This window comes from Somniosus microcephalus, chromosome 11 (genome assembly GCF_052327205.1).
Source record: "Somniosus microcephalus isolate GS21.2 chromosome 11, FLI_Smic_1.0, whole genome shotgun sequence".
Classification (NCBI taxonomy): Eukaryota; Metazoa; Chordata; class Chondrichthyes; order Squaliformes; family Somniosidae; genus Somniosus; species Somniosus microcephalus.
Genome location: NC_140997.1, coordinates 139317507 through 139338499, shown reverse-complemented (window position 1 = coordinate 139338499; position 20993 = coordinate 139317507). Strand labels below are relative to the sequence as shown.

Genomic DNA, 20993 nt, shown 5'->3' with positions numbered 1-20993 from the left:
TTTACTGTATATCTAACTCATGCTGTACCTGCCCTGAAGTCTGATGCTTGTCGCTGACACTGGGTGCCTGAATTCCCCAGCACTGACATCCCTCACCTCGATGAGCACAAAATTCACGTGTACAAAGAAAACAAAATAATTGAAATGTTGTCAGAATGCATTGTCCCTTTGTGCATGGCTAATATTCCATTTTAATATTATGGGATATTATAGCCGTAGGCAGTCGTCTGGCAGCTAATTACAGTTCTAACCTTCTGCCACAACTGAACTGTTTGTGATTGAAAGTCAGATTCAGCCCGCGCCCTGGCAGTCGGTTTGTGTAGTTATCAGTCTGAATTGGCGCCTGCGAGATTCAATTTGGTTGCAAGATAATACACCAGAATTTAATTATCCCGTGTTGAGCATGGTTGAGGCTCGGAATAATCTAATAGCTGCTAGGAACAAAGTACTTCATAAATCTAACAACCCTCCCCTCAAACTCGCGCACCCCCCCACTCCCCCAACCCAGTGCATTTGCTTCATGACAGATTGGAAGGAAAATGAGAGATGATTTGAACCAGGTACGAGTGATGTGATACTGAGCTTGTTGTCTCATGCTTGCTTAGTCTATCGGCACTCGCTGTCCAGGCACACACTCATGGAATGGGCACTTAGTGAGAGGCCGGAGGGCAATCAGAGGAGCCGCATCTCCAGCACAAGTTAGGGCTTTCAACCAAGGGGGGCAGTCAGTGCCTGGAACCCCATGAGTCAGGGCTTCCAACCGAGGGGGCAGTCAAAGTCTGGACCACCACGAGTCAGGGCTTTCAACCGAGGAGTGGGGCAGTCGCTATCTGTGGAACCCACGAGTCAGGGCTTTCAACCGAGGGGGGCAGTTGGTATCTGTGGAACCCACGCGTCAGGGCATTCAACCGAGGGGGGCAGTCCGTGTCTGTGGAACCCATGGGTCAGGGCATTCAACCAAGGGGGGCAGTTGGTATCTGTGGAACCCATGGGTTAGAGCTTTCAACCGAGTGGGGCAATCAGTATCTGTGGAATGCATGGGTTAGAGCTTTCAACCGAGGGGGGCAGTCTGTGTCAGTGGAACCCACGAGTCAGGGCTTTCAACCGAGGGGCAGAAAATACAGCTTTTATTTCTTTGAGTCTCCCTTTCTGCCCAAGTACATCCATCAGGTTAATAATTGGAGACTATAGCTGGCTGAAAGCAAATTACATTCCACTGAAGGGTTTTCTGTCTCTGAGCCTCAGTCTGAACTCAACTGGGATCATCCAAGTTGGTGAGAACTTCAGTTTTTGTTTGGAACTGCACAGATCCTAAGTATGGGCTCGATTTTCATTGAGCCGTGGAGGTGGGCTTGGAGTCGTGCGGGGGGTTAAAATCGCAAAAACTGGCGGGCGGGACACACACCCCCCCCCCCCCCGGCCTGGTTCCCGACTCTGAGCAATTTTAACTCAGTCGTGTCTAATGGTCCCGACTCCGTCCCGCGTCCATCAGGCGGGACTGGTCGTTAGGGCCCTTAACAACCACTAAATAGCCTCTATAATCTTATTTTGAAAGGCCCTTGCGAATTTAACCCTTTTCCCACATGAAACACGCCTGGTGGGAAACGCGAATGTGAAACCTGGCGGGAGCACTATTGGATTGCTGACTATCAACTGCAAGTCAACCATTAAAGAGGAGATTTGATCAGCCATCATTTGCAGGTGGCAGGACTTAGTGGTCTCGGGTCTGGGGCAACTTTTAGAAGGCTTAACCACACCTGTGGAAGGTTGGAGCCTCACACCCATCTCCAGTGTGACCTCCTGGGAAACCCCTCTCGCCACCTTCACTCAGCGCTTCCTCAACGGAGGCATATACCAGAAGCATGGGAGCCATTTATTTCCTTCCCATCTGGGCATTAGAGGAGCTCGAGCACCAGCCGCGGCAGCAGCAGAACCAGGAGCAACAACAACAGCAGCAGGAGCGCCAGGCTGCTGCTCACCCACCTGAAGCTGCATAGGCCAGAAGGGGCCAGCGCCTGGAAGTGGCTGGAGAGCACCTTGCTGCACATCAGGGGGGCCATGGGGACCTGAATCTGCAATGGCAGTCCTACTCAGAAGGACTTCCATGAAGGTCTGGTTTCTATGTTCAATAGATGCCCATCATTCCTCAAGAGATGTCATTCTATTCTGAACACTCACCATGTTTTTCATACCCTGGCGACTAACCTCCTCCATGGCCGTAGCCCTCCTCTCCTCTACCATAGCCAGCCTTACAACCGAGGCAGCAATCATTTCCACATAGGTAGCCAACCTTTCCGTGTTGATGCGTTCATGCGCCAATGACTCCACAAAGGCTCTGCTCATGTTTGCTATGGACGCCTCCATTCGCTCCACACTCGCAGCGACCCTAGAGACCAAACCTGCCAGAGACTCCTGCATCTGTGCCAGGAGTTCCATCACCTCTGATCTTACGAATGGACCCAGAGGCAGAGGGTCGACATGCTGTTGAGCCGAGCTGGCAGAGTCCTGCGCCCTCCAACTAGGACTCTCCACTGCTGTCCCTGTCTCCACAATCTGCTGATGTGAGCTGTGATACACCAGGTGACAACACTACTCTATGTCCCGAAAGTCCCACCGAGGTGTGAGTGTCTGCGCTGGTGCTGGGTGCGCTGAATTCTGCTGACGCTGCGGCCTCAGAGGTTGCAGCTTCCTCTGAGGAGTCTGGCTGCTCAGCTGCTTCTTCCTGGCTGGGGGGGACGGATGCTTGTGATGGTCCTGTGGGGGAGTAAAGGAAAGAGTCAGAGATGTGATGCAAAGGCTACATGCACATAGTTTTTTGCAGATGCTCATAAGTCCATCTGTTACAGCTTCACAATCATTATCAGCGACTCATGCAATGTCAAAGAGAGAGATGGGAAACTTTTCTGTCACCAGCTTGCTGTGTTACACCCGTCTGTCCATCCCCCATGCGCGAATCATCCTCTATTCCCATTATTTCCAGGACGGCCTCCTCCCAGGGGGTCAGGTGGGCTATTGAGGATGGCCCTCCTCCTGTCCTGGCTCACTCTCTTGTTGTGAGCTCTCTTTTCCTGCAATGGGGGAGACAAGTGGAGGTTGAGTGAGAATGAAGGAGTGAGTGTAGAGATTGCATAGCATAGATACTTAGAAGGAGATAAAGATGGAGTGCGGTTGCAAGACCAAGGGCCCTCCCTGTGTGTAGTCAGTTGTGTTCAAAGCATCAGAGTGATAGGGAGTGTGAGGGCTGCATGGTCGAATAGTTATATGAATGTGAGCATAGAGGGAGAGGGAATGGGTAAGGGTGCATGGATGTCAGTGTCAAGTGGGATGTGGAGGGAGAGATTGCTAAAGCTGAGTGCTGGTGAGGAAAGGCAATGGGGATCAGATTGAGGGTGATGGGAAATTCATACTCATTTTTCCAGTGCGCTGAAGGTCATGAAATCTTTCCCTGCACTGTATCCAGGATCTGCGGGTGACTCCCAAGGAGTTGACCTCCTCAGCCACCTGCATCCACACTGCCTTGGTCTGAGTGGGAGGCCTCTTCCTCCCTGATGAAGGGAAGAGCACCTCCCTGTTGGCCCTAGCCCCATCCATTAATGCCTGCAGTGCCACCTCGTCAAAGCGAGGAGCTGATCTGGCCCTCCCGCTTGTTATATTTGCTGCAGCTCCCTCACACTGCACAGTCAAGAAGCTTGGCAGTCTGCAGAAGAAGCAAGGCTTGCTGTGGACCTTAAATGCAGCAGCAATGATGATGTCATCGGAGGGGACTTTCAATCATGAAAACCCATTTGTAAAGGCTTCCCACACATTGGAAATCAATTGGCCAATTCAGATAAAATTGCATCAATCTCCCACATCCATTTAGATTCGTGTGGGAAACATGAAATTTGGATAACACAACACCATCCCCACCTGAGTTAAAATCTCCCCCTATATGTTTGAGTGTGTATGTGTGAGCCTGTGTGTGTTCTATGCATTTGTGTATGTTTACGTGTGCATGTGTACACGTGTGCATATCTGAGTGCTTCTGGGGGGTGTATATGTGTGCTTGTGTGTATATGTGGGGGGTTGTGAGGGAAGTGTTCAGTGGCTGTCAAAAAAAAGGACTTCATAGAATCGTAGGCTGCAAAATTCCACATAGTACCGCCAACTGTTAAGGCAGGTTTTCTTGAAAAACTGGCAGCCGCCTCACTTCCAGCATGGGACACGACGGCTGCCATTTTGGAGAGGTCATTGCCTGCGCTCACTTCTCCAATGTAAATGTGCTGATCGTGATGTCAGTTGGCGTGCAACGCTTGATTTGACGCACAACTGTGATTTTGGACGTCGCCACATGCCATAATTCCCTCTCCTAACCACACACGAAACAAGGTGGAGGACGCAGAAGAGGAGAACGAGGAAGGAAGGAGGCAACCGAGACAGCTCCTTTCAGGCCGGGATATCCCGAATTGAATCATCCGCCTGCGGTACCAGTGACCACAACCCCAATTCCCCTTTCAACATTAGTCCCACACCTTACCTTCCCTCTGTTACTGACCATCACAGCGTTCTCTTGGCCACAATGCTGAAATAAAGGCAACCGCAAAGCAAACTTTACAATCTAACTTTATCCATATATGCATCTAGTATTACATCAAAAAATCAACTCATCACCCTTGTGCATTCCCTTAGTGACTGTTTTGTGTGTGCCTTTGCCTATCCTAGTGATGTCACTGCAAATGGTCTTGCTGGATGACCTCGAGGAACTGGTGGCTGGGAGTGTCAAATCAAGTGACGGTATTGTTGTTTCTTCTTCACTCTCCTCTTCCTCCTCTTGGTCAACCACTGTCTGGGCAGGCTGGATTTCTTGGGTGTCTGAAATGAGGAAGGCACAAGGGTAGGGTTGTAGTGAGGAGAGGGTGGGAAAACAAGAGGTGCATGCTTATACCATGCGCACCTTGTGTACAGAAGATATTGTGGGATGTGAGAAGAAGGATAACCTATGAGGATACCAGCATCTACTATTCTTTCAGCCCTGCTGCTGGCCAAGGGCTCAGCCATGCCCCTGCCAAGAATGGCCAGCAGCGTCTCCTCCAAGGGAGTGAGGTGAAGCTAGGAATGGGAGTTGTGCCTCGTGTTTGGTAGACAGCGTTGGTAGGTGAGTGATTGGGGGGTGGGGGGTGGGGTTGTGCACTGAGCAGTGGGTGAGACTAGTGGTGCAGTTGGTAGGGTTCGGCTTTTGAAGATGCATTCACTGACCACTTGTCTGAGGTCCTGCAACTTCTTTGAGCACTGGAGCCAGGTCCTGGAGGTGACACTGCTGGCAGTGACGGCCTCAGTGATCTGGTCCCACACCCTTCTTTTTGGAGGGCCTCCTGGCCCCTGTGGGTAGAGGACCTCTCTTCCACTGTTGACCCCCCGTGCAGTCCCTTTAACGAGCTGCATGGCCCATTCAAAATTTCACAAGAGCGGAATCTCCCATTGAGAATCCAGTAAGTGGCCTGCGTGGGACCTCCAGACAGCCATGCAGCTAAGCGGGAACGTTGCTTGTACCCCTCCATTAGATCACCCCTCAGACACACCCGTTCAAGGCTGAAAAGCCCAAGGGGGAAAAATTGAGTGGCACCCCCTTTTAGGGGGCTAACTTTGCCGGGGCGCTACTTTTAGCACCCCAAAAAAATTAGCGCCCCCGTGTCTGAAATTCATCAGTAGCACCCCAAGAGGGAAGCAGGTCACTGTGGCACGTTGCGCCGCGGTACTGCAGGCCTTCCTCCCCTTCTTAAAGGGGAGGGACCTTGCGCAGCATGACCCGGGGCCTAGCTGGGCCACTGGGGATCGGAGAGAGAAGTGCCGGGCTCATGGAGCGCGGGGGGGCGGGTCAGGAGGCCGGGGTCGACAGCGGAGGCAGGTGCTGGCAGGCGGCCAGCAACAAAAATGGCTGCCCGGCACCTCGCCTTTAGATAGAGCCGCCCCGGCCGCAGGTAGGCCCTCCTGACCCCGTCGGACATAGCGTCCGGCGGTAAGTCAGGGGGAGCTACTGAAGATCGTAGCTGGGACGCTGCGCACAGTGATGTCATCATTGCCAGCCGTGCAGCGCCGCGGGGCGCTAACGGTTAGCGCCACCGCTAACCTCCCACTGAATTTCATAGGGGGTGTTGGCTGCGCCGCGCCCGGACGCTAGTTGCTTTACGCGTCCGTTAGTGCCTCTTAGGGCACTAACGGGAGGCACAAAGCAACCGAATTTCCCCCACCCCCCAAATCTCTCCAGTCTTTCCTTCTAACTCACTGAGAGTCAGCCTGGTGGCTCTTCTTTGCACTGCCCCCAGCACTTGGACATCTCCCTGTATCTCGATAACCAGAACTGGACGCAGTGCTCAAGGTGCGGTCTGACCAGAGCCCCGTACAGTTCGACCGTTAACATCTCTGACGTATTCTACCGTTCCGCCTTTTTAGTCAACATCCAATTGGTTTGTTGTTTGCTGCTTAGCATTGGCTGGACATTTTGAGAATTGAGTCTTGGTATGATCTAATCGAGGATTTAAATTGATAAAAGAATTGGAGGGCAGATAGAGAGAAACCATTTCCGCTGGTGAGAGAACGCAGAACAAGGGGGCGTAATCTTAAAATTGGAGCTAGGCCAGTTCAGAGTGAAATCAGGAAACACTTTCCACACAGGGTAGGGGAAATCTGGAACTCTCTCCGCCAAAAGGCTGTGGATGCTGGGACAATTTTAAGATTGCGATCAAGAGGTTTTTGTTGGGTAAGGATATCAAGTAATATGGAGCAAAGGCGGGTAAATAGAGTTAAGAACAGATCAGCCATGATCTAATTTAATGTCGGAACAGGCTCGAGGGCTGAATGGACTAGTCCTGTTCCTGTAATAAGACTCCATTTTTTTTATTCATTCATGGGATGTGGGCATCACTGGTAAGGCCAGCATTTATTGCCCTTAAGGTGGTGGTGAGCCGCCTTCTTGAACCGCTGCAGTCCGTGTGGTGAAGGTACTCCCACAGTGCGGTTAGGGAGGGAGTTCCAGGATTTTGACCCAGCGACGATGAAGGATCGGCGATATACTTCCAAGTCAGGATGGTGTGAGACTTGAAGGGGAACTTGGAGGTGGCGGTGGTCCCATGCACCTGCTGCTCTTGTCCTTCTAGGTGGAAGAGGTCACGGGTTTCGGAGGTGCTGCTGAAGAAACCTTGGCGAGTTGCTGCAGTGCATCTTGTAGATGGTACACACTGCAGCCACAGTACGCCGGTGGTGGAGGGAATGAATGTTTAAGGTAGTGGATGGGGTGCCAATCAAGCGGGCTGCTTTGTCCTGGATGGTATCGAGCTTCTTGAGTGTTGTTGGAGCTGCACTCATCCAGGCAAGTGGAAAGTATTCCATCACACTAGTCCTGACTTGTGCCTTGTAGATGGTGGAAAGGCTTTGGGGAGTCAGGAGGTGAGTCACTCACCGCAGAATACCCAGCCTCTGACCTGCTCTTGTTGCCACAGTATTTATGTGGCTGGTCCAGTTAAGTTTCTGGTCAATGGTGACCCCCCAGGATGTTGATGGTGGGGGATTCGGCGATGGTAATGCCGTTGAATGTCAAGGGGAGGTGGCTGGACGCCTAGGCCTTTTTCAACTCCAGCCATAGCTATTTCAACACTGTTCATGGAGTATTTGCACTCCACATTTTTGCTTTCTCTGTGCAACACTTAGCTATCATTGGTCTGCTCACTTACGTATCTTGTCCAACTCATTCGGTGATTTCTGAGCCACCTCTGTTTCCCTGGCTCCCTGTGTCTCTAGTTCCCTGGTGTTCCTTGTGTTACGGATTACTGTTCTAAGTGTGACAATTTCTAAGCTGTTGGTCGAGTCCCTGTTTGACCGTGATGTAGCCGATTACATTCGGTTAGAGATTTTTCTTTCAGTGTTATGAGATATAACATTTTCAAACACCAGTATTGCAGGGAGAGCTGTGCAGATCTAACATCCTGTTCTTTGTGTTCACAGAGCAAGGAAATTGGCCAGCAGATGCACGAGGAGCTGCTGAAGGTCACCAATGAGCTGTACACCGTGAGTATCGGCTGTTAGTGCTGCACGCACCAAGCTCTTCTATGGTGTTCATCATGCCTGAGTTACTGTTCTGCACCGATTATTTCCTTTGTTGGTTTCTGGTGAATGTTCGGTGCTCCTCAAGGTGATGAGGAACCATATCCCCATTTCAAGCCCTATCAATTTGAACAACTCCCAGGGCAGGTACAGCACAGGTTAGATACAGAGTAAAGCTCCCTCTACACTGTCCCATCAAACACTCCCAGGGCAGGTACAGCACAGGTTAGATACAGAGTAAAGCTCCCTCTACACTGTCCCATCAAACACTCCCAGGGCAGGTACAGCACGGGTTAGATACAGAGTAAAGCTCCCTCTACACTGTCCCATCAAACACTCCCAGGGCAGGTACAGCACGGGTTAGATACAGAGTAAAGCTCCCTCTACACTGTCCCATCAAACACTCCCAGGGCAGGTACAGCACAGGTTAGATACAGAGTAAAGCTCCCTCTACACTGTCCCATCAAACACTCCCAGGGCAGGTACAGCATGGGTTAGATACAGAGTAAAGCTCCCTCAATACTGTCCTATCAGCCTCCTTCCCCCTTCTCTCCGGACCACCGTCATCCTATTCTTCCGCCAAGATCCCAACCCTTGGACCCACTAACCAGGAGGCCGCTGCCACGCTAGCAGTGACCCAATCTTGCACTCCTCTTCGCCAGCTCCATAATAATGAGGCCAGAGGCCCAATATCAGCGGCTCCTCAGGCCTCACCATTCAGACACAGGGTTCATTCCCTGATGGGCGTGCCTGAATTCCTTGGCCATAGTCTCCATCCTTTAAATGAGAGGCTGAGAGGCACTATAGCCTTAGAGTCAGCTTGCAGTGAACACAAACACAAGACGTGGAAGATTTTTTTTTTTATGTAAAATATTTAGCATGAAGTAAGTCTTGAAAGTGATGGGCAGTATGTTGAGCTGTGATGAAGCAGCCTCTTGATAGATTGAAGGAGCAGTGCCAAGGTTGTTGGACTGTAATCTCATTCCAGGGTCAATTGAAAGGAAACTCCTCAAACAAAAACCCATCCGGCCAACATATTAATAACCAGATCCTGTCATCTCAAATAGAAATAATATCTCAGAGTTTCAGATAGAATATTGATCCGACTGATCAGCCCAGTCCATCTCTGCCGAGTTCAGCTGCACTGAGAAAGGAGGGCTGTGTAAACCCTAGGATTGCAGTAATGTCTTAACAGTGAGCGTGCGACAGTCTTGTACTGGGGCCGCGCAGGGACGGAAAATCGGCCACCCAGCCTCGCACGGCAGGGCCAGTGTTAACTCTGCGCAATCAGCAAGGACATGAGTGGGGGAGGAGGTAAAATGGAGCGGTACCATTTCCTGCTCTGTTCCGACTGATTTCCCAGACAGTGAACCCACTGAAAATGTTCTTAAAAAAAAGAGGAGTGCTCCTCCGGGCCCCACATGCAATGTTCCCTTTAAGCTGTGCAGCGCTCTAGAGTTTCCGCACAGCTGGTCAGATGACTTTTAAATAGAAAAACACAGCCCCAAAAAAATCAGAGGGAACATTGCCCGCATGGAAAGTCTGGGCCTCTGCTGCTCTGGGCTCCACACACCCACAGCCGTAAGACCCCCAACCATGGACTTATTTCGCTATCGCCAGCCTTCTCCTGATGACCTCCAGACCGCCCACCCCCCTCCTCTTCATCTTCCCCCCCCTGCCCCTCCTCCCAGCCGGGAAGCTGCCATTGTTCACCGGAAACGGCCAAGCGGCTGATCAGCCACATTCAAATGTCTTCGACGGGCTTCTGGCGAGGACCCCCGTGCAAGATGGGGCAGGGCCCCCTCGAGTACAAAACACGCACTGTGCCCACATGAGTATTGGGGTTTTTCATATAAACCCTTCAAGAAGGGAAAGTCTTTGCTCTCAATCATTGTTTGGGAAGTATCTGACCACAGAAACATCATCTATCCTCATCCTTGTGTTCAAATCCCTTCAGGGCCTCACCCTCTCTGTTTCTGTAACCTCCTACAACCCTGAGGTAGCTGTGCTCCTCCAATTCTGGACTCTTGCGCATCCCCTACTTTCTTCGCTCAACCATCGGCGGCCGTGCCTTCAGCTGCCTGGACCTTAAGCTCGGAACTCCCACCCTAAACTCCTCTGCCTTTTTACCACGCTCTCCTCCTTTGAGACTCTCCTTAAAACTAACCTCTTCGACCAAGCTTTTTCCTAATATCATCTTACATGGCTCGGTGTCAAATTTTGTCTGATAATGCTCCAGTGAAGCGCCCTGGGACGTTTTACTGCGTTAAAGGTGCTATATAAATGCAAGTTGTTGTAGTAGTAGTAGATTGTGAAGACCATTAAACTATCTTCTTCTCTGCCAGGTGATGAAGACATACCACATGTACCATGCGGAGAGCATCAGTGCAGAGAGCAAGCTGAAGGAGGCCGAGAAGCAGGAAGAGAAGCAGTTCAGCAAATCGGGAGATATCAGCGTGAACTTGCTCCGGCATGAGGACAGGCCGCAGAGGCGCAGTTCCGTGAGGAAGATAGAGAAGATGAAGGAGAAGGTACGAACAGAGCAGCAGGTGCTGCCTACGGTTGAAGGGTTTTGGCAACCCGACTGTGAGGGTGGAAATGCACCCCCCCCCCCAAGAATTGGTGGGTGTGGTGACATGCAAGGGCTTCACATCATGGTACTGAGTCATGGGCAGTGGGCAGATATTAGCTTGGGCCTGTGCTGTGAAGAGGCCTTTAAAAGAAAGAAATAATTTGCATTTCTTTAGCATCATTCCTGACCTCAGTGCTTTACAGCCAATGAAGTACTTTTGAAGTAGAGTCACTGTTGTAATGTAGGAAACACAGCAGCCAATTTGTGCACAGCAAGATCCCACAAACAGCAATGTGATAATGACAAGATAATCTGTTTTAGTGATATTGGTTGAGGGATAAATATTTGCCAAGACACCAGGGTGAACTCCCCTGCTCCTCTTCGAAATAGTGCCATGGGACCTTTTACGTCCACCTGAGAGGGCAGACGGGGCCTCAGTTTAACGTCTCATCCGAAAGACGGCATCTCCGAGAGTGCCGCACTCCCTCGGTACTGTTTTTGGGAGGGTTAGGCTGGATCATGTGCTCAATTCTCTGGACTGGCACTTGAACCCATGACCTTCTGACTCGGGCGACTGAGCCACATCTGACGTGGCAAAAAATGTTTTACATAAAGTTACACATCTCATGTAATGTAATAAATACTTGTATTCATTCAGTTTCCTTCACATCAAAACCACTCTAAGTACTTCCATCAACTTCTGTTTGAGGCGCAGTTATTGTTTTTATTCAGGCAAATGTGGCAGTGTGGCGCGGAGACCACATAGGGACAATAACACAATTCACAATGTATAGCCAATGTGGTTATATGTACCTAAACACAATTCACTATGTATAGCCAATGTTGTTATATGTGCGTACTTGGTTGGGTTAGCGTCGGTAGCGTGATGACGTCATGCGTCGGTAGCGTGATGACATCATAGCCCTGCAACGAGGCTGAGAACCTCAGTCCTCATGGAGAGTGAATAAAGTAACACGCGTTTTGCCTTTGCTGCAACAAAAGTCTCAGAGCCTGTTGATTTCTAGCGACTCCAACATTGGTGACCCCGCTGCTCTTTTGGACAATTCCAAAAAGACCGCATCCGAAATGGCAACGAACGTCGTTTCCATCAAATTACCCGAGTTTTGGGAATGACAGGCTGTCGTTTGGTTCGCCCAGGCCGAGGCTCAATTTGCACTCTGGGACATCACCGCGGACGACACAAGGTACTACTACGTCGTCTCTGCTCTCGGCAGCTCCACCGCGGCCAGAGTCGTGAACCTGCTCGAAAACCCCCCGGAGCTCAACAAATTCAAAACGCTGAAAACGCACCTCTTAGAAACTTTTGGACTCACCAAAGCCGAGCGCGCACACCGGCTTCTCTCTCTACCCGGGCTTGGTGACTCCAAGCCCTCGGAGCTGATGGACCACATGCTGGCCCTCCTGGGCACACACAAGCCATGCTTCCTCTTCAAGGAACTGTTCCTTCAACAGCTGCCAGGTCAGGTACGGTCGGCTTTAGCCAACTCTTCCATTACCAATTTCCGCGACCTGGCCAAGGAGGCCAACAAATTTTTCTCCGCCGGGCAACAGTACTGCGCGGCCATGCGGAGCCCTGCCTCCACCGATACAGCCCAATGGCGGCAGCCCCCAAGCCTCTGCTTCTACCACGCGCAGTTTGGCCCCAAAGCCAGGAAGTGCCGGCCCCCATGCAGTTTTCCCGCATCGAAACAAACGAAAGACCACTCGACGGCTGCTGTGGCTGTCAGCCGTTCAGGCAGTTTGTTGTTTATTACGGACACCGACTCCGGACGTCGTTTTTTTGCGACACGGGTGCCCAGGTGAGCGTCCTGCCCGCGTCAACCATAGACATGCAAGGGGGGAACCACGGCCCCGTCCTCGAAGCCGCCAACGGCAGTTCCATCCGCACCTTCGGGAAACGGAGCGTGGCACTTTGTTTTGGCGGGCAGCAGTTCACCTGGGACTTTGTCATGGCAAAAGTGTCCACCCCACTTCTCGGCGCCAACTTCCTCTATGCCAATGGCCTTTTGGTGGACGTCAAGAACCAACGTCTCATCAACGCTGAGACTTTCAGCTCGCTCCCGTGTTCCCTCAGCGGGTCCAGCGCAACGAAGTTGTCCAGCGAACTCTCGGCCTCCGACGAGTTTTCCCGCCTCCTCGCCCAGTTCCCGGACCTCACGAAGCCCATGTTCTCGTCCGCCGCCACCAAACACAGGGTAGAACACCACATTTCGACCACCGGTCCACCCATCTATGCCCGCGCTCAGCGCCTCGACCCGGGGAAACTCGCCATCGCTAAAGCCGAGTTCGACACCATGGAGTGCCTCGGCATCATCCGCCGGTCGGACAGTCCGTGGGCTTCGCCCCTCCACATCGTTCTGAAACCAGGCGACGGGTGGCGCCCATGTGGCGATTACCGGCGCCTCAACGATGCTACGACCCCCGACAGCTACCCGATTCCACACATCCCAGGACTTTTCCGCCCACCTGGCCGGGAAAGTGGTATTCTCGAAAGTGGACCTCGTCCGGGGTTACCACCAGGTCCCTGTCCGGCCGCAGGACATCCCGAAAACTGCGGTGATCACCCCGTTCGGGCTATTCGAATTTCTCCACATGCCATTCGGCCTCAAAAACGCCGCACGGGCTTTTCAATGCCTGATGGACACCGTGTTACGGGACCTGACATTCCTGTTCGTATACCTGGACGACATCCTCATCGCCAGCGCCTCCAGGACGGAGCATGTGTCGCACCTTCGGAGTCTCTTCCAACGACTCAGCCAACACGGCCTAATCGTCAACTCGGCCAAGTGCCAGTTCGGGCTGTCCTCGATCGACTTTCTCGGGCACCGCATCACGAAGGACAGGGCGGTGCCACTGCCATCGAAAGTGGAGGCCGTGATGGACTTCCCGTGACCCCTCACCGTGAAGGCCCTGCAGGAGTTTTTGGGCATGGTGAACTTTTACCATCGTTTCGTCCCCCGAGCAGCCCAGCTTATGCGGCCCCTTTACGAGGCCCTCAAAGGCAAGCCCGACAAGCTCGCCATCGACTGGTCCAAGGAGATGGCCAATTCTTTCACGGACACGAAAAGGGCCCTGGCTAACGTGACCATGCTGGCGCATCCGTTACCTGATGCGCCGATCGCTCTCACCACCGACTCCTCGGACTATGCGGTCGGCGCCGTCCACAAACAGTGGGTCAATGGCACCTGGCAGCCACTCGCCTTCTTCAGCCGACAGCTCCACCCCAACGAGCGGAAGTACAGCACCTTCGATCGTGAGCTTCTCGGCCTCTACTTCGCCATCTGACACTTCCGTTTCCTACTGGAGGCTCGCCCGTTCACAGCGTTCGTGGACCACAAACCGTTGACTTTCACCATGGCCAAAGCTTCCAAGCCGTGGTGAGCCCGTCAGCAATGCCAGCTGGCCTTCATCTCAGAGTTTACAACGGACATCCAGCATGTGGCTGGGAAAGACAACCCCGTCGCCGACTGTCTCTCCCGAGCTGTCGCCAGCGCCGTACACCTTGGCATCGACTACACCCGCATGGCGGCCGACCAGGCCTCCGACCCGGATGTCCAGGCCTACAGGACAGCAGTCACGGGCCTTCAACTAGCGGATGTCGCGTTCAACGAAGCCAGCACCACACTCCTGTGCGACGTCTCCGTTGGGCAGCCACGTCCTGTCGTGCCCGACGGGTGGAGACGGCAAGTTTTCGACGCCGTCCATAATCTTTCCCACCCGGGCAGGAAGCCGTCACAGAAGCTGGTGGCGGCTAAGTTCGTCAGGCACGGGCTCAGGAAGAACATTCGCGACTGGGCCAGCACCTACGTGGTATGTCAACGCTCGAAAGTGCATCGCCATACTAAGGCCCCGTTGGCACCTTTCGCGGTGCCCGAGAGGCGGTTCGACCACGTTAACATGGACCTGGTGGGGCCCCTGCCGCCCTCCCGCGGGTTCACCCACCTCCTCACAATGGTCGACAGAACCACCCAATGGCCGGAAGCCGTCCCGCTGTCTTCAACAACGTCCACCGACGTGGCTCGGGCGTTCATCAGCACTTGGGTTGCCCGGTGCGGCGCCCCATCTGCCATTTCCTCTGACCGGGGGTCCCAGTTCACGTCAGAGCTCTGGAACGCTGTCGCCCGAGGCCTCAGGTTGAGACTCCACCGCACCACAGCATACCACCCTCAGGTTAACGGGCTGTGCTCCGGGCCAGCCTCCGGGATGACAGTTGGATCGACAGACTCCCTTGGGTCATGCTGGGACTCGGGACCGCACCCAAGGATGACCTCCAGTCCTTGTCCGCCGAGCTCGTCTACGGACAGCCGCTGTGGGTTCCCGGGGATTTCGTCCCCAACGCAACGGAACCTTGGTCCACAGCCCGTCAGCGGTCCGACCTTCTGGACAACGCCAAGGTTTTCGCGCCGGTGCCCACGTCGCAGCACGGCCTCCTGCAGTCCCATGTTCCGCTCGACCTTTGTGCGGCGGAGTACGTTTTCGTCCGCCACAACGCCCACCGGGGACCTCTGCAGCCACCCTACGATAGACCATTCCACGTCCTGGAAATGGGGGACAAGACCTTCGTAGTGGATGTCAGCAGTAAGCCGGACTGCATTTCCGTGGACCGTCTTAAGCCGGCCCACCTGGATCGGGACCGACCCGTTGAGTTGGCACAGCCCCCGAGGCGGGGCCGACCTCCGGTTTCTGCACCCACAGTCCACCACTGAGCGCCCGAGGTCCCTCCGACGAACCCCCCGGTCCCCGCCCCGGAATTGAGGAGCCGTTCCGACCGTGTTTTCCGTCCCCTCCCAATGACTGACATTGCCAGTGCTAGTGAATTCTGGGGGGACGTATGTGGCGGAGACCACATAGGGACAATAACACAATTCACAATGTATAGCCAATGTGGTTATATGTACCTAAACACAATTCACTATATATAGCCAATGTTGTTATATGTACGTACTTGGTTGGGTTATCGGGGCAGGGTCCCTTTAAGAGCGTCGGTAGCGTGATGACATCATGCATCGGTAGTGTGATAACGTCATAGCCCTGCAACAAGGCTGACAACCTCAGTCCTCATGGAGAGTGAATAAAGTAACACGCGTTTTGCCTTTGCTGCAACAAAAGTCTCGAGCCTGTTGATTTCTAGCGACTCCAACAGCAGCCATTATGTAGCATTGCCATCACATAAACAGCAGAGCGATGGATGACCAGGCTTTTAGTGGTGTTAGTTGAAGGACACCAGGAGAACTCCCCACCAGCCCCCCGTCCCCCAACTACTCGTCTTTGAATAATGCAGAGGGATCGTTTAGTGTCCACCTGAGCGGGCAGACGGGGCCTCTCCCGAACAATGCAGCACTGTCTCAGTGCGAGGGTCGCAGTGTCAGCTTGCATCGTGTCAAGTTCCGGATTGGCCCCTGAACCCGCGGCCCTCTGACCCCGTGACTTCTGCTGAAGAGGAGAAACAAAATTGAGGGCAGGGGTTGGGTGGGGGTGGGGCGGGGGGTGGGTGGATAGTTTTTGAAAGGTCTTTGTATGGTTTTGGGTTCTGCTTCTTGATGGTATATAACAGTTCAAGTGCACGGGTTTCCATAGAAACGGGCGTGCTCTGTCTGCAAATGTGCGCCAGTTGAGCGTGTTAGATGATGGAGCACAACTGTGTTCCTGACTCATGGCAAGTGTTGATTTACAGTCACTGTGATGAATGAAGCCTGGGAGGGGATGTGCAGTCAATTAGTATACTGTCTTTTTCAGTCGGGGACCTGGGTTGAAATTGAGCTGAGTCTGAAGGAACAAAATGGCTCTTATCTCTGATGTGGCTTTGGGATAATCTCAACCCAATTCTTGGTTCATCTAAAACACAAAGCAGCCCAAACGTTTGGTCTGGGCAGTCAATAATTTGCCAGCCTCGCCCTCATAGCTGGTGTAGGAATTGGCAGCAGCGCACAGCAATAGTGGGTGCTATTCTGAGATTACGTTTAAGGCACATTTCCTCTAGTCACAGTTCTGATAAAGGCAAAATGTTTGTTTAAAGCAGTGTTGTCGAATGTATTAGCCACCTGTGGCCTATCGGAAAACCAGCTCATTTCATTTCTGATTAGTAAATAAAAAATGAGTAATAGACATCGTCATTGGTCATGTGATCTCAATACTCGTTCGCACGGTGTTTGTATGTGAACTTTAACCTTTTTTTGAGAGTTTTGGAGTAAAACAGTAAGGCAAAAAGCAGAGGGTCCAACTGTATTTTGACCGTCGTGCGGGTTTTACTTTCTTGGTCACTGAATGGTGGTAGACGTTTATACAGTAAATATACACACGTGAAGTACATTTACCTGTATTGTGAGTGGGGGTCGTTTTGATGTTTCATTTCCATTGAGATCCGTAGAAGCGTAAATTTGAAGAGATGAGTAACAGGTGGCTGGCCTGTTATCGGCCCTTTTACACTATCTCCCAAAGCCAAAATTATAAGGTGCGTTCTCCTAAGGTGAGTGCATGTGGCTAAAATGGTGTCACCTGTGGTTAGTCCGTGGTTTCTATTTAACAACACTAAGTTAAAAAACATTGATAATTTTGTTAGGACCAACCTGCTTTGGCGGCTAGATTTGGTGCCACTGAGTGGCTTGCTAGGCCCACTTCAGAGGGCAGTTAAGAGGCAATCACGTTGGTGTGAGACTGGAGTCATGTATAGGCCAGACCAGGTAAGGACAGCATATTTCCTTCCCTAAAGGACATGAGTGAACCAGTTGGGTTTTTACTTATATCAGCTTTTTATTCCCAGATTTTTAAAACTGAATTCCAATTCTCAAACTGCCATGGTGGGATTTGAACTCATGGGGGTCAATTTTAACTCGGGTGCGGGGAATTGGCGGGTTCCCCGAATTTAGTGATTCCGACACGATTGTAAATGGGTCTGTGAGACTGATGCAAATTTAACACAATTGGCCAATTGATTTCCAGCATGTGGGAAGCCTTGGCAATTGAGTATTTCCAGTCAGAAAGTTGCTGAATATGACATCATCATTGCTGCTGCTTTTAAGGTCCACAGCAAGCCTTGCTTCCTCTGCAGGCTCCCAAACTTCACCATTAAGATGGCACAGGAGACTGCAGGAGGAACGGCCAGCGGGAGGGCCAGATCTGCGCCCAAATTTGATGAGGCTTCACTACAGGCATTACTGGATGGTGCTAGGGCCCACAGGGAGGTCCTCTTCCCTTCTTCAGGGAGGAAGAGGCCTCCCAGCCAGACCAAGGCTGTGTGGCTAGAGGTGGCAGGTCAAGTCAACTCCTTGGGGCTTACACGAAGAACGTGGTTGCAGTGCGGGAAGAGATTCTATGACCACCTTCGCACTGGAAAAGTAAGTACTGTATGAAGTTTCCATCACCCTCAATCTGATCCCACCAGCCTTTCCTCACCAGCACTCAGCTTTAGCAATCTCTTCCTGCACATCCCATGAGACACTCACATCCATGCACCCTTAGCCATTCCCTCTCCCTCTATGCTCATAATCACAGAACTATTCCACCATGCAGCCCTCACACTCCCTCTCACTCTGATGCTTTGAACACAACTGACTACACACAGGGAGGGCCCTTGGTCTTGCAACCTCACTCCATCTTTGTCTCCTTCTAAGTATCTATGCTATGCAACCTCTGCACTCACTCCTTCATTCTCACTCAACCTCCACTTGTGAGCTCTCTTTTCCTGCAATGAGGGAGACAACAGGAGACAGCGAGCCAGGACAGGAGGAGGGCCGCTCTCATTAGCCCAGCTCACCCCCTGGAAGGAAGGTGTCCTGGAGATTGGGGGGGCTGACCGCGAAGCGGAAGTTGGGAAAGGACAGACAGGAGCATCCCCGCAAGCTGGTGACAGAATAGTTTTCCATCTCTCTCACTGACATTGCATGAGTCGCTGATAATGATTCTGAAGCTACATCATATGGACTTATGATCATCTGCAAAATGCAATGTGCATGTAACCTTGGCATCACATCTCTAACTTTTTCCTTGACTCCCCCACAGGACCATCGAGAGCTCCTGTCCCCACTGTGCAGGAGGAAGAGCCCAAGCAGCCAGACTCCTCAGAGGAATCTGCAACCTCTGAAGGTGCAGCGTCAGCAGAAATAAGCGCACCTAGCACCAGTGCAGACACTCGCACCTCGGTGGGACCTTCGGGACATAGAGTAGAGTTGTCACCTGGTGTATCACAGCTCACAAGTGAGCATCAGCAGATTGTGGAGACAGGGAAAGCAGTGGAGAGTCCTCATCGGAGGGCGCAGGACTCACTCAGCTCAGCTGCATGTCGACCCTCTGCCTCTGGGTCCATTCGTAAGATCAGAGGGGATGGAACTCCAGGCACAGATGCAGGAGTCTCCGGCAGGTTTGGTCTCTAGGGTCGCTGCGAGTGTGGAGCGAATGGAGGCGTCCATAGCAAACATGAGCAGAGCCTTTGTGGAGTCATTGGCGCATGAACGCATCAACACGGAAAGGTTGGCTACCTATGTGGAAATGATTGCTGCCTCCGTGGTAAGGCTGGCTACGGTAGAGGAGAGGAGGGCTACGGCCATGGAGGAGGTTAGTCGCCAGGGTATGAAAAACATGGTGAGTGTTCAGAATAGAATGACATCTCTTGAGGAGCGATGGGCATCTATTGAACAGAGAAACCAGACCTTCATGGAAGTCCTTCTGAGTAGGACTGCCATTGCAGATTCGGGTCCCCATGGCCCCCCTGTTGTGCAGCAAGGTGCTCTCCAGCCACTTGCAGGCGCGGAGGGGGAGCTGACCCATGAGAGGAAGGTTGGTGGCAGACCTCAAGGAAGTGGGGGTTCCTCTCCAGGCGCTCACACTTCCATGCCACTGCAGAGCCCTCGCTCAGAGCCCCACCGGAGTCCACACCCAAGTAAGATAGACGTCTCAACCCCTGCACAGCCGCAGGAGCAGCAGACTGTTGACGAGCCCTCACAGGCTCGTCACCCCAGAGGATGCCCGGCAAAGGTGTCGAGACAGGAGCAGCAGGAAAGTGAGCAAGGGGCCTTCACATCTGCTGAAGCCACAGGGGAAACACGACGTAGGAGCACGCGTAAGAGGAAAATAAAGCACAAGTAGTCACTTGGGTGAAATTTTATGTATTGTTAAAAAATAGCCATCAAATGAATTCTGTCAATAAAAAGTCTGATGGCTACTGCTGTAATTGTGCTGTGTATCAGTTCGCAAATGGGACTTTCACATTGAGGGCTTAGGGTTACTTGCAATTGTCAGTATGCTGGACAAATAGCTCGGAATCCGCAGTGTCTTGGCCATTGTCGATGCTCAGGTAAGAAGCTGCGAGGCAAAAGTGCTTGATTGGCTAGGCTAAGCAAATCTGGCCAGGATGAGTGCGTTCCTTGCATCCCGGGCAGCAATGTTCTGGCGTAATTCTGCCGCTAGTTGTTGGTCCTCTGCAGGATGGTCGTTTTCGCCCTCCTCCTCATCATCCTCCACCACCGCCACCAGAGTGGAAGCCCTTGTGGTTGACAAAAATACCTGGATTGCGAGGGGGTGCCAGATGACCTAATCCAACCACTCACGCTGTCACATTTGCGCGATCCCTGGTGATATCGATGTGATTGTGCGCGATGGCAAAGATGGCATCGGTTACCTGCGTGATGCAAGAGTGTGCGGCCGACTGGGAGATCCGCTGATGTCTGCTGCTGACCCCTGGAATGAGCCTGAGGCAAAAAAGTTGAGTGCAGTGGTGACTTTGATGGCCACTGGTAAGGAGTGTCCACCTGGTCCTCTGGGCTGCAGGTCTTTCTGTATCATTGCGCAGATGTCAGTCACCACCTGTCGCGAAAGTCGGAGCCGCCTTTGGCACTGCTGCTCAGTCATGTTGAGGTAGCTGACCCTGTGTCTGTAGACCCTGTTTGGGGGCGGTATCTCCTGCGCCAACGGGCTTCCATGCGCTGGCCCCTTCTGGCCTGTGCTGCCTCAGGTGGGTGAGCAGCAGCCTGTCGCTCTTGCTCCTGCTGCTGTTGTGCCTGGTTCTGCTGCTGCCGCGCCTGGTGCTAGAGGTCCTCTAATGCCAAGAAGGGAAGGAAAAAAAGGCCTCCCATGCTTCTGGTAGATGCCTCAGTTGAGGAAGCACTGAGTGAGGGTGGTGAGAGGGGTCTTGCAGGAGGTCACACTGGAGAAGTGTGTGAGGCTACAACCTTCCACAGGTGTGGCTAGGCCTGGTAAAAGTTCCCCCAGACCTGAGACAACAAAGTCCTGCCACCTACAAATGATGACTGATCAAATATCCTCTTTAATGTTGGACCTGCAGCTGATAGTCAACAAGCCAATAGTGTTCACGTCAGGTTTCACAGGCGTC

At 52.4% G+C, this 20993-nt stretch overlaps 1 protein-coding gene across 3 annotated transcripts in view; it reads left to right on the top strand.

Moving 5' to 3' along the window:
- Positions 1 to 20993, top strand: part of srgap3 (SLIT-ROBO Rho GTPase activating protein 3) — a 438498-nt gene that overhangs the window by 273228 nt on the left and 144277 nt on the right. For all 3 annotated transcript variants that reach the window (XM_086001322.1, XM_086001321.1, XM_086001323.1), the window contains exons 4-5: positions 7978 to 8040; positions 10422 to 10607. In XM_086001322.1, coding sequence (XP_085857448.1) covers positions 7978 to 8040; positions 10422 to 10607 — 249 coding nt within the window. The remainder of the gene's footprint in view (positions 1 to 7977; positions 8041 to 10421; positions 10608 to 20993) is intronic.